This window comes from Gossypium raimondii, chromosome 7 (genome assembly GCF_025698545.1).
Source record: "Gossypium raimondii isolate GPD5lz chromosome 7, ASM2569854v1, whole genome shotgun sequence".
Taxonomy (NCBI): Eukaryota; Viridiplantae; Streptophyta; class Magnoliopsida; order Malvales; family Malvaceae; genus Gossypium; species Gossypium raimondii.
In genome coordinates, this window is record NC_068571.1 from 1,803,114 (window position 1) to 1,817,399 (window position 14,286).

The following is a 14,286-nucleotide window of genomic DNA, read 5'->3' on the forward strand; positions in this document are numbered from 1 at the left end:
AAATTGGTATTCTAAATTGGTATCTGTTTGATTAATATTTTGGTAAATTTGAGCTCAATTAGATAGATAAACGATTGAATGAAATTGAGTTTCTACGTTATCCTTATTCCTTTTTAATAGGAGAACAACAAATCAAAATTTTCTTTCTGATATTCAGCTTTTTCTTCTTGAAAAAATCAAATACAACTAAAAATACTGAATATCAAGAGAAAAAAAATTTAATTTATCATTTTTCTGTTAATATTATACCTTCCTTTTACCTTACAAAAAGTTGGGTCCTTTGAACACCAAAAGAATAAAAGCAAGTTGCTTTAGGCTTGGTCAAAAGAAATCCTAAGGCAAAAGTGAAAAAAGTGAAACACCCATTTCTATATAACCTTCAATGAACTGAAAAAAAACAAGATAATTGTGAAAATTGAAGCAAACAATGAGGTAAAAGAAATTGAGAGGAAAGACAAAAGAACTTACATGAAGAGGGGAGAGAGGAGGAGGAATTGAGAGACGCTGGCCCAAGGGGAGTTTGAGGATAAAGAAAGAGCAGTCTTTGAGCTTTGCCACGCAGCAATGGTTGCCATTGTTTTTGCCTTCTTCAACTGTTCTAATGAACACTTTACCATGTTTTATTTAACTGTCTTGCTCCCTAGAGACAAAGTCAGAAAATATTTTTTAGAGTTAAAATGAAATTTTAATTTTTAATAGTTTATATTTTTATAATTTTTAAAGGATTAAATTAAAATTTTATAATTTTAGGGGGGCTAAAGTACAATTTTACTTTTATTAATTTAAAATTTTAAAATTTTCTAAAGGACCAAAACAACAATTTTCTATTTTAGGAGGACCGGGGCCGAGGCCCCCATCAGCTTCCGGATTCGCCTCTAATTATTATTATTTATTTTGATTTTTTGAATTATGAATTATTATATTACACAATATGGGTTGATTTTACTATTTGATTTATGGAATAACTTTTATTTTGAATTTATTTAATGAAAGATTGTATTTGTGAAGTTTATTAAAAATACTTTATATAATTGATAAATTTTTTATCTTAAAATTTATATAATTCATATTACAATTTTAAAATATTGTTTATCACTTCAACCAAATCTTTATTTCATTATTATTTGTATATAAAATATTACAAAAAAAGAAAAGCTAGATACGGATACCTATACATACTAACACTAATATAAAAACAGTAGATCCTTTTTGGTGACTGCCTTCCTCACACCACACCTAATGACCTTGGAAGAGACCAATAGAAGAAACACCGGCCTCAACCTTACTTCCATAACTCAACCAGCTTGGTAAGTGCTTTAGTAGAAGACCCTGATGGTCCCATGGCAGCCAAGGCCTTCTCTTTCATCTTCCTGCTCTTTTCTCTAAGTTCCTCACCCTTCTCTGATTCCATCAACTCTCTCACTCGTTTCTCCAACTCAGTTCCACTCACAAACCCATCCCCCTCCATTTGCTCCACCGGAATAGCCATCTTCATATCCTCAACCAAAATGTTCCGGTTCAAGTGTTGCTCTGCATATAAAGGCCATGCAATCATAGGCACCCCAGCCACCACCGCTTCCAATACCGAGTTCCACCCACAGTGAGTCACAAAGCCACCAATTGAGTCCTTGTTCAACACTGCTACTTGTGGCGCAAATGACTTCACAACCAAACCCCTATCTCTGGTTCTCTCCATAAATCCTTCTGGTAAAAGACTGTCTAAATCCACATCAGGGTTATCTTCAGCTTGCTTAGTCTTTCCATGATTAGGTGGATCTTTTACAACCCATAAGAACCTTTGCGCACTATTTTCCAACCCTTTGGCTATTTCCTTAACTTGGGGAGGATAGAACGTCCCACGGCTTCCAAAACACAAGAACACTACGCTCTGACTCGGTTGCTTCTCTAGCCATGATAAACAATAGTCATTTTCAGCTTCATGTTTACTTGGTGCAATCAAAGGTCCAATGTAGAACGTTGGTGGAGTACTTGGAGCATCAGGAAGGCATAAACCATTAGCAATAGCCTTAATGGAAATGGGTTCAAGATCTTCAAAAGTGTTGACTATGATTCCGTCTGATTGTTGAAGACTTGACATGAAGTACATAAAATCATGATAAGCTGGATCATCTCTATCAAGTAAAGGTTCAGGCATGTGTACAGCTCTCAACGATGGCACACCCTCAAAATGGAAGACCGTGTTGGGCAGATCTTTGAAGCTTCTTCCAAAGGTTTGTTTATCAAGCTTTGGGATTTGAAGGAAAGCAGCAAGGGTAGAAGCACCAGAGGTGAAGAAGTAAAAAGTAGGGATGTTAAGATCTTTTCCCAAAGATAAAGCCGAAGTGCAGAAAAGATCAATGATAAAAGCAGAGATTTTGTGAGATTTGGAGATTTGTTGAAGAGAATGGAGGACGTTGGGTGCATGAAGGCGGATGAAGTGGAAGAAAATGGCGGCACCGCTGCAGTTTTGAGATAGGTCAATGGAGATGGAAGGGAAGCGAAAGAAGGAGATAGATGGGAAGGCTTGGGAGACGGAATTGATGTAAGAGATGATGGTTGGAGTGTCCCAAAGGCCAGTGGTAAGGAGGATGGTGATGCAGTATCGGTTGTTGTAGTGGTGAAGGATGAGTTTGCCAAGCTCCACCATTGACACCATATGGCCCAATCCGGGCGATGGGTAAAGGACGATCGTCTCTTGCATTGTTTATTTTCTTTCTTTTTTTGAAGAGATATGTTTTGGAACAATGATGAAACAATAAATTTCTTGTGTATTTGTTGACTTTTGTTGGTCTTTCATCTTATCACTACGACATGTTTATCTTTTTTGATAGGAAAAGGACAACTTAATTAAATTTAAGAAATATCTAGTACAACGGCTAGAGGTGCTCATGGGCCGGGCCGGGCCAGGTTCGGGCCGGACCCATAAAAAATTTGGCACGAGTCTTAGGCCCATGCCTGGCCCAAAATATGGGCCTAAAATTTTACCAGACTCATTGACCCATTTTTAATAAATATTAAAAAGTATTTTAAAATTAAAAAAGTATTTTAAAATATTTTAAAATTAAAAATTTAAAAAAGTATTTTAAAAATTAAAAAAAGTATTTTAAAAATATTTTAAAATTAAAAAATTTAAAAAAAGTATTTTAAAATTTAAAAAAATTAAAAAAAGTATTTTAAAAATATTTTAAAATTTAAAAAAATTAAAAAAATAAATATATTTATTATATCGGGCAGGGCCAGGCTAAAAAGTGGTGCCGAGGCCCGCCCGCTTTCTAAACAGCCCTTATTTTTTACCCAAGCTCATATTTGGCCTATATTTTACCCAAACCCTCTCATATTTCAAGTGGACCAGTCGAGTAGGGCAGTGCCTTACCATGAGCACCTCTAGTACAACCTTGAAGGGCTTTTCTTAATTCAAACAAATTCATGAGTAACATTCATAAAATTTTGTGTTAATTTATGCTATTAGACCCTATATTTTGTGTAAGTCTGTAGACCTGTTTAGTTTTATTCTTTTTACTTTTTTTTATTTTTAGAATTTGAAAATTTTAATTCTAACCAATTGATAATTATTAAATCCATTAAGTTAAGTTTTGTTATTTTTAAAATTCGATATGGGAAACATATTATCACATGTATAATACTATGTTATTTGTTATTTTCACATATTACTTACCAAAAAAAGTTCATAGATTTATCGATTGTCATTGACTAAAATTTTGAAATTCAAAAATATAATCACTAAGAATGATCCAATTAATGAACGTGGACTAAATCTATAACTTTACGCATAATACATGACTAAAAACATAATTTAACCAAACAAATTTAACTATTATCATTGGGTCGGGATTAAAATTTGAAAATTCTAAAAGTACAAAAATTAAAATTGATCAAATTAAAATAGAGGCACTAAATCCACCATTACACAAACTAGAAGGTCTAATAGCATAATTTGACTAAAAATTCATCACCCTTAAATAAAATAATTTATGAATATTTAAAATTTATTTTGATTATTTTAAAAATAAAGTTGAAGATAATGTATGGCAAATACTTAATTAACAATAATTTAATTTATATTTATTTTAAATTATTGGTTTGAGACGATGACAAATAAAAACGATCATGGATTGAGTCAAGTTCGGATTGAGTCTCAATAAAATTTTAGACATGTTTTTTTACCCTAAATCGGATTCGGGTTTAGTGACAAATAATAATTCAACAAATAAATTAATAAAATTCAATTTTAATGAAAACATAGAAATCAGTTGTTGAATTTCTTAGAGGCTAGTGATTTCATATGATGCGATTTCCCTCAACTTCTAATTTTATTTGAATGTTGAGTTTAGTCCCTAATTTAAATTTTTATAAATTAGTCCCTGATTTTCGAACCGTTAAAATTTCACATTCTGTTTTCAGAATCTTAAATTCTCAAATCATATAAATAAGTCCTAAAACTCATTTTTGAATTTTTATAGTTTAATCCCTATAGTTTCAGACTTACTATTTTATGCTTAACTTTCCAAAATTTCATATCTCTAATCATATAGTTTAGTTGGGATAAATACCAAAACTATACATGAACTATTGTTTAATGTGCAATTGTATACATGAATTTTGATTTTGTGCAATTTTATACAAGAAATTTTGATTTGATCCAATTCTTGTAAATTATTAACACAATTATTGATATAACATCATTTTTATATTTATATTTATATATTGCATTCATAAATAATTATATTTATCCAATATAAAAATAAATTGATGTATTTATTTCTTTAAATGTGCATGATTAAGTCAAAATTAAATTTTCAAGTATACATTTAAACCACAATTAGAGTTTCATGTGTATAATTGTACCAAATTAAAATTTATGTATACAATTGCACATTAAATCAAAGTTCATATATAATTTTGAGATTTATCTCAATTTAGTTGTTACATCAACTTTCTAGATTTTTCCAGTCATTGAGGGCTTAATAAGGTGAAGTTTTTTTAAGGGTTTAATTGAGTTTTTATTATTTTTACTAAGAGCCTTTTCGACCCTTCAAGCTAAAAGTTATAATGCTTTGGATTCAATTCCATCATATATATATGAAATTTTCTAGATTTTATATGAAAAGGTAAAATTGCTCTCAAAATAATATCTATTATTTTCTTAAGGGGCTTTTAATAACTTTAGGATTGAGTAGAGATTCAGTTGATGGGTGACATCAACTCAGACAAAATCTTAATTATAATATAGATACCCAAACTTGGGTTTTTGGGTTAGGACGAAGAGAGGGAGGGCTGGCAGTAGGAATGAGCAAAACTCGACTCAATTTTAAAAACTCAAAAAAAAGTAAATTTCGAGTTAATCGAATTGAGTTATTCGATTTTTTCGAGTTGAGTTTAATTTTACAATTCAAATGACAAATTAGTGTAAATACCCCTTTGGTCCCTCTCAATTTTGAAAATAAGCAAATTGGTCTCTCAACTAAAATTACAAAAAAAATCAAATTGATTTTCAAAATTCAAAATAATTTTACAATTAAAAATCTTTCTGAAAATTCCTAAATTTATATTTTTAAAAATTCTAAAAAATTCTAAAGAATATATAAAGAAAATTTAAAAAAATTCTAAAATAATAATTTTGGGACCTAAACAAGTTAATTAATTATTCAAGTTTATCATATTAAAAGTATCTTCTTCTTTTTTATTTTGCTTTAGAAAAGTTTTCAAATATATATGATTTAAATTTATATGCTCTAACATGGAATTAGTTATATTGTACAAAGATTTTCATTTGACAGGTTTAATTTTTTAATTTAACTTGAACAATTTTACTTGATTTGACTAGACTCGAATTACACTCCACTCGACTCGATTCGAAAAAATCTCAAACATGTTTAGGATGAGAAAATAAGACTTGCCAGCTCGATTAATTCGAACTTTTTTCATCCGTCAACTTGATTCAATTGAACGCTCAACCTAAGCTGATAGGTGCCTCAACTCCTTCCAATTTTTTAAAATTTCATTTAACCTCTTATAATAAATAGAAAAAATATATGAGAATTTATGTTTGACCCTTATGGTATTTTTTAATAATGTAAAATTGAAGAGTTAATACTCACACACAAGGTAGGATATACCCACACTACACACACATCATCTAAAAAGAGCTGTCTAAATAAAATCTACCACTTGTTTTCGCAAAAACTCAAATCTAAGTGGGTTCTATGAATGAACATCCCTTGACCATCAAGCCAAACATGAACGTTTTTTTTTTTTTTTTTTTTTTACTTTAGTTCCTTCTTGGTTTTAAAAATTTTAATTCAATTTGTGATAAATTTTGTAATTTTATTAGTTTAAATCTCATTAACTTTATTAACTTAATACTTTTCAATCAATTAGATAAAAAATATGTTTATAAAACATGAAAAGAAGAATAAATTTGTTAAATAATGAAATTGAGGAATTAATTTAAAAGATTGGTTGAGAATGATAAGATGAAGGGTTTTAAAGATTTGTGTGGTCTTAAATATATAGCAGTGAGGGCAAGGGTAAGATTTTTAACCCTTTTTTATTGTTGAGGACCAACAGTAATATTTGGTGGACTAGATTATTACCGTGATAAAAGTGTTGGGAAAATTAGGTAAAAATGTCGAAATAAAAAAAAATTTAAAGAATTAGGCCGAAATTTTTCAAATTGAGGGAAATAAGTCGATTTTGAAGACCGCTTCCTACAAAGCGCGTTTTCTTCTAACATTTTAACTCATTTAGTTAGTTAAATGTTAGTGATTTTGTCTTTGAGTCTCAAGCTTAATTGCCCTTCTACTCACATTTGTATTTTTTTATTTTATATTGTTTTATTTTTTAAATTTTTAATTAATAAATATTGTTTTCAAGTTTTTTTAACTCATCTTTATAATTAATAACTCTTTTATTTTTATAAATAAAATAATAAATATGTAATTATATGATAAAAATGTGTTTTTATATGTATGATTATGTAAAATATATTTTATTTTTAACTAATTTGTTTGATTTTTTTATATATTAAACATTTATTTTCTCCACCTATATTGTGGGTATGGTAATTTATAATATTATAAAATAAAATAATTGTTTCAAATATCATTATTATTTTTATATGTAAATACGTAACACCCAAACAATAGGCAGGACGACCAACACGCCGAGATCACGACTCGAAACCATGGAAAATAATCTATATTTATTTATTTTTCTTTGTTCGATAAATTTATAGAGAATGTTTGCTGTAAATTTTCAATATTTAAATTATATATATATCAAACTTCTAGTAATACAAAACTTCGATTTTGTCACTCTAATGTCATACGTATAATTACAATTAGAACTATGTTTAAAAAAGTTATTCTCGATATATAAAACAAGAGTTTAACTCTACAGGTTGCCCAGGTATATAGAGGCGGATAGGGGGCTGGCCCCTTAAAATGAAAATTTTCTATTTAGGCTCTTGAATTTTTTTTTAAAATTTTAAATTAGTAAAGGTAAAATTGTACTGTGGCCCCTGAAATTATAAAAATCAATTTTATCCTTTAAAAATTATAAAAATATAGACTATAAAAAATTAAAATTTCATTCGCCCCCTGTATATATACATGTTACAAGCAAAAGGTGATATGCTCACATAAGGCTTGAAGACTCTAGCTTAGTTCCAACGTTGAACAATTAAGATTACTTGAAAATAAAAGAGAGAAAATATAGTAAGTTCGTGAGAAACTTAGTGAGTTCATCAATAAAGTTGCCTCCCCATTTTATTTGTTTGATTTACATTAAGTTTGAACAAAACTTGCACATTCATATGTTCCTGGAAACAAAACACGAAAGATTGAGATTCCACAATTTACGTTTGAGCTTTGATAATTTAGTGGCGCGATATATATCTTCCCGCTAATAACCATAACACATATTGTCTCTTCGCACAGACTTGTTGCATGTAAATTAATTAGTTGACCCACCATGTAGAGAGAGACTTGGTAAACAAACCTGCATACTCTTATATGCACTAACTGATTGGTGGGGATCTAGCAATTGCTAAAGCAAAGCAGTAAAGCAAAAGAGGCATAACAGAAAAAAGGAACACTAAAAGATGTAAAGCTATAAGTTTTAACTTCCTAAGGTCTATACTGGAGCAAAGCAATAAGATATATAAAGTTGTAACTAGGATTGGAACAGGATGAAGAAAAATATCACTGAAAATGAAAGACTTCTCACAGTTTTCTTATACTTAGGAACATTTGAGCAAGAAAAGTAATGGTCCAACAAAGTGATGGTGCTTGATTTATAAAACTGACTCAAAAGCAGACATGAAAACATAGAAAGTCCCAAACACCTCTGGTATATTCACCAGTAAAACCCATATCGAGTCAAACATTGTTTGCTATAACTTCCTCAATCATCCATGCATTTGCACCAATCAAATATAAAAACTTGCTAAGGTCAAAACCACAGCAAACAATACAACTGTGAAAAGTTGACATGAAAACATAGAAAGTCCCTTCTTTTCTCCTACTTAGAACTAAGAAGGAACTTAACAGCGGAAACTTGAAGTTTTTCCATTTTCTTTCTCACCAAATACTACATTAACCGGGGATATAAAAGATAGTAACAACAGTACAGAATAACATATCTCATTTAAATCTGTTCTTCCCTTCCACCAATTGTCAAAAATCTACAAAACTTCTCAATTTCAGTTCTAAATAACTCATTTTCATTCTAAATGTTTGCTTCAAAAATTAAGAACTTCCTAATTGTCAATACCAAAGCAAAGCAATAAAATATGTAAAGCTATAAGTTGGACTTAGAACAGGATGAACACAAAAATGAGTTTTTTTTCCTTCTTTTCTCCTACTTAGTACCTAGAAGAAACTTAACGGCATAGAACCATCTCCTTTAACCTCTTTCTTCCCTTCCACCATTTTCCTCAAATCTAATGAACATTCTCAATCCCAATTCTAAATAACTCATTTTTCATTCTAAATGTCTTCTTCAATACCCCGAGAAATTAAGAACACCCTCATCGTCAATACCAAAGAAATGCAATATAAATATGTGAAGTTATAAGTTGGAAATGGAACAGGATGAAGAGAACATTGTCAAAGAGAAGAAAATCTTCGGAGGGGAATAAACAATAGCAACCAATCAAAATCAACAACTATTTTTTTTTAAATAAGGAAAGAAAACCAGAGAACAAAAGATTTCTAAAAACTCCGTCACATGCCCCTTTTTTTTCCTCCACAACCAAACAGGAGAGAAAATAAAATTACATTCCGCACAAGGAAAAAAAGGAAAAAAAACCTGGATTGAAGTCTGATTAGAGAAACATGTTAGGGTTGTGAATTGGGGAAGTGAAATTTCAGAAACAGAGAAAAAGATTACGAATTACTTCTAGGAAGCGTACCTTCTAGGAAGCTCCAAAGAACCAGAGAAGAGAAACTTTTTTGAGGGAGAAGACAGGTTAAAATGGGAAATTATCAGCCAAACGGACTTTTGGCTGAAGAAAAGTTGAAATTTTTAACTTCTCCATCAGCCAAAAAGCACTTCTTTGATGGTGGAAAAAATTCTGAAACGATGGCCGTTCTTCCTTGCTTTTAAGAGAAAAGGACTTTCTGTTGTAAAAGTTCGTTTAAAAAGCAGAGAAGAACGGGAAGGGACCAATAGAAGAAACAACGGCCTCAACCTTACTTCCATAACTCAACCAGCTTGGTAAGTGCTTTAGTAGAAGACCCTGATGGACCCATGGCAGCCAAGGCCTTCTCTTTCAGCTTCCTGCTCTTTTCTCTAAGTTCCTCACCCTTCTCTGATTCCATCAACTCTCTCACTCGTTTCTCCAACTCAGTTCCACTCACAAACCCATCCCCCTCCATTTGCTCCACCGGAATAGCCATCTTCATATCCTCAACCAAAATGTTCCGGTTCAAGTGTTGCTCTGCATATAAAGGCCATGCAATCATAGGCACCCCAGCCACCACCGCTTCCAATACCGAGTTCCACCCACAGTGTGTCACAAAGCCACCAATTGAGTCCTTGTTCAACACTGCTACTTGTGGCGCAAATGACTTCACAACCAAGCCCCTATCTCTGGTTCTCTCCATAAATCCTTCCGGTAAAAGACTGTCTAAATCCACATCAGGGTTATCTTCAGCTTGCTTAGTCTTTTCATGATTGGGTGGATCTTTTACAACCCATAAGAACCTTTGCCCACTATTTTCCAACCCTTTGGCTATTTCCTTAACTTGGGGTGGATAGAACGTCGACCCATGGCTTCCAAAACACAAGAACACAACGCTTTGACTCGGTTGCTTCTCTAGCCATGATAAACAATAGTCATTTTCAGCTTCATGTTTACTTGGTGCAATCAAAGGTCCAATGTAGAACGTTGGTGGAGTCCTTGGAGCATCAGGAAGGCATAAACCATTAGCAATAGCCTTAATGGAAATGGGTTCAAGATCTTCAAAAGTGTTGACTATGATTCCGTCTGATTGTTGAAGACTTGACATGAAGTACATAAAATCATGATAAGCTGGATCATCTCTATCAAGTAAAGGGTCAGGCATGTGTACAGCTCTCAACGATGGCACACCCTCAAAATGGAAGACCGTGTTGGGCAGATCTTTGAAGCTTCTTCCAAAGGTTTGTTTATCAAGCTTTGGGATTTGAAGGAAAGCAGCAAGGGTAGAAGCACCAGAGGTAAAGAAGTAAAAAGTAGGGATGTTAAGATCTTTTCCCATAGATAAAGCCGAAGTGCAGAAAAGATCAATGATAAAAGCGGAGATTTTTTGAGATTTGGAGATTTGTTGAAGAGAATGGAGGGCGTTGGGTGCATGAAGGCGGATGAAGTGGAAGGCAATGGCGGCACCGCTGCAGTTTTGAGATAGGTCAATGGAGATGGAAGGGAAGCGAAAGAAGGAGATAGATGGGAAGGCTTGGGAGACGGAATTGATGTAAGAGATGATGGTTGGGGTGTCCCAAAAGCCAGTGGTAAGGAGGATGGTGATGGAGTATCGGTTGTTGTAGTGGTGAAGGATGAGTTTGCCAAGCTCCACCATTGAGAACACATGGCCCAATCCGGGCGATGGGTAGAGGACGATCGTCTCTTGCATTGTTTATTTTCTTTCTTTCTTTTTCTTGAAGAAGAGTGTTTTGGAACATTGATTGTGTATTTGTTGGAACAAACTTTCCTTGGTCTTTCATTTTCACCCACTCATTTCTGTATCATTATGACATGTCTATCTTTTCTTTATAGAAAAGTACAATTTAAATTTAAGAAATATCTAGTTGAAGACAAACTAGGAGGACTTTTCCTAATCCTCTCTAATTTATGAGTTAACAATATTCATATAAATTTTGTGTCAGATAAAAGTTAAATTCTGCTATTAGATGCGTAATTCACGGATTTAGCACATGTATTTTCACTCTTTTGAAAATTTTAATTCTAACTAAATCATAATTATTAAATTCATTAAGTTAAATTATGTTATTTTTAAAATTTGATGTGCCAAATATATTATCACATTTGTAATGCTATGTTGCTTGTTGTTTTCACATATTACTAAAAAAATAGTTAATAGATTTAACGATTGTAAATGCATTAAGACTAAAATTTTGAAATTCAAAAATATAACCACTAAGGTTGATCCAATTAATGAATGTGGATTAAATCTTTAACTTACGCATAATACAAGATTAATAACATAATTTAACCAAACAAATTTAATCATTACCATTGGATCAAGATTAAAATTTGAAAATTCAAAAAATACAGAAATTAAAATTGATCAATTTAAAATAGAGGTACTAAATCCACAATTTGCACAAAGTACAAGGTCTAATAGAATAATTTGACTAATTTTTCATATCAAGACAAGCAATTGGTTTCACAAATGCTTAATGTTAGGATGCCTACGAAACCGAAAAAATATTTGGGGCTACCGAACATAGTGAGTGGGGAAAACATTGATTGAAGGATAGAATGAGGAGGAAGATAAGTGGGTGGAGTATCTGACATCTTTGATTGTAAGGAGATTTTCATCAAATATTTTCTTCAAGCCATTCCTATGTATTACATGTTATGTTTTCTATTACCAAATTCCTTATGTGTGGAACTTGAAAACATTATTAGTAATTTGTAGTGGCGTAAAAGTAGTAATAAACGTGGAATTCATTGGTGCAATTGGAGACAATTATGTAAATTAAAAGATTATGAAGATATGAGATTATGTTGCCTAGCAAAGTTTAATTTGGCTCTACTGGCCAAACAAGGTTGGTGATTGATTACTTACCTAAATTCTTTGTTAGCGAGAACTTTAAAGGCAAATTATTTTCCAAACATGAACTTTCTACAGTCGAGTTTAGGGAAGCTACCTTTGTATACTTGGAAAAGTGTGCGGGCCTCAAGGGGATTCTTGTGTTTGAGATGTGTTGGAGAATTGGTACAGGGGCAGCAATCTCGGTGAGAGATGATGTGTGGATACCTAGGAATCCAAATTACAAAATTCAGCAAACTATTACTAATCAATGTGTACAAACATTGGTTGATTTGATTGGTCCAAGATTGAGGACATGGAGAGAAGGAATTGTACGATCTAACTTTAATGAGGTGGAGGCCCAACGCATTTTAAGCATTCCTTTGACATAGTTTCTACATGAGGATTTCCTGGCTTGGGTGGAAAGGCATTGGGGGAGTATACAGTGCGTAGTGCTTACAAATTGCTATTATAAGAAAATAATATGGGAACTACAAATGGGAGTAATCATCCCCATTCGACACTTTACAAAAAGCTATGGCTTTTAGATTTGCCCTCTAAGATAAAAAAAAATACATTATGGAGAATTAAAAAGAACTATTTGCCTACTTTTTCTAATCTAAATTACAATAGGCTAATGGGAACGTCAGAATGCCTTAGATGTGCAAACGGATTCGAAACAATGGAATATGTGTTTATGGAGTGTTTGAAATCAAAGGAGATCTAGCAGTAGTTAGGCATTATGTGACCAAAACGTCACCAGTTATGAATATCAAAAACTAGGTGAATCTTTTTTTTGAGAACAATTCCAAGTACTTTTGTCGAATCTTTTGTTGTGCTTTGTGGGCTATATAGGCTGGGAGAAATCAACTACTGTATGAAGGAAAAAACATAACAGCATCAGAGACATCAAATTTTATTAGAAATTATTTGGAGGAAATTGATGGAATCAATGAAAGAACAACAGTAAAGCAAGTCGTACAAGTATGATGGAAGGCACCAAATGAACAATTTGTCAAAATAAAATTTGATGTAGCTTTTTGTAAGCAAAATAACAAGTCATGCTTAGGAATTATCATCAGAGATACTATTGGCAAGGTGTTATTCTCAAAAAGCATTTTGTATGGCAACATACCTTCACCATTTGCGGTTGAGGCACTGGCATGTTTTCAGATGATTAAGATGGAGCTGCATGTTGGACTTACGAGGGTGGAGATCGAAGGAGACACCTTATCGGTGATTCGGAAGCTGCAATCAAAGGGAACCGATAGGTCAATAATAGGTGCTCATATTTTAAACATTAGAGCAATCTGTGAAAGATACCAAGTATGTGTCTTTAAGCACACGCTGAGACAAGCAAATGAAGTTGCACATTTATTGGTTGTAGAAAGATTAAAGAGAGATGAAGAGATTTATCTCATCAGTGAGGTTCCTTCTTATGCAAAAGAGGTAGCGAAAGAGGAAATTCCGACCTAATTTCTTTTTTTCAACATATTTGCTTTATTTTCCCCAAAAGTGTATCTTGTAAGACGCGTTGGTTGCTAAAAACATGCCTTACAAAATGTGCTTTAGCTACTATGACAATCTAGTCGGTTAAATCAACCTATTTTTCTAATTGGACCAAAATGCAACCTAAAATCTTTTTTTTTTCAAAAACAACATTCTAATTTTGCCCGCTTAATATTAGTTTTTAACAATAAAACTTTAATTCTAAAACAATTAATATACAACTTTACTTATGATAATTATAAATTACCATTGAGATACCCCACACCTATCCTAATCGTCAAATCTAGATGTATGATATCACATTATGTTTCCGAAGTAACTCAGACTATTTCAATTTATTATATCAAATAATTTGGCAATCAATCATAATAATTCTCATACAATCACAATTATACGCATAAACATGACGAGTTAAGCTAAATTATCTCATATAAAATGTTTCAAAGTTTATCGAAATCAAACATGAAGTTAGGATTCAAATTCAAACTTGATGGGCCAA

General features: G+C 32.1%; 2 protein-coding genes across 2 annotated transcripts; both read right to left on the bottom strand.

Annotated features, from left to right (window-relative positions):
• Nucleotides 1-1,085: 1,085 nt before the first annotated feature.
• On the bottom strand, nucleotides 1,086-2,748 carry LOC105768679 (UDP-glycosyltransferase 88F3). Its single transcript, XM_012588763.2, has one exon. It carries the CDS (start codon nucleotides 2,699-2,701, stop codon nucleotides 1,283-1,285), a length of 1,419 nt encoding a protein of 472 aa, XP_012444217.1. The 5' UTR covers nucleotides 2,702-2,748; the 3' UTR covers nucleotides 1,086-1,282.
• A 6,426-nt stretch (nucleotides 2,749-9,174) lies between these two features.
• Nucleotides 9,175-11,238, bottom strand: LOC105768674 (UDP-glycosyltransferase 88F5). Its single transcript, XM_012588748.2, has one exon. The coding sequence runs from the start codon at nucleotides 11,133-11,135 to the stop codon at nucleotides 9,714-9,716; it is 1,422 nt and encodes a 473-aa protein (XP_012444202.1). The 5' UTR covers nucleotides 11,136-11,238; the 3' UTR covers nucleotides 9,175-9,713.
• Between the last annotated feature and the right edge of the window lie 3,048 nt (nucleotides 11,239-14,286).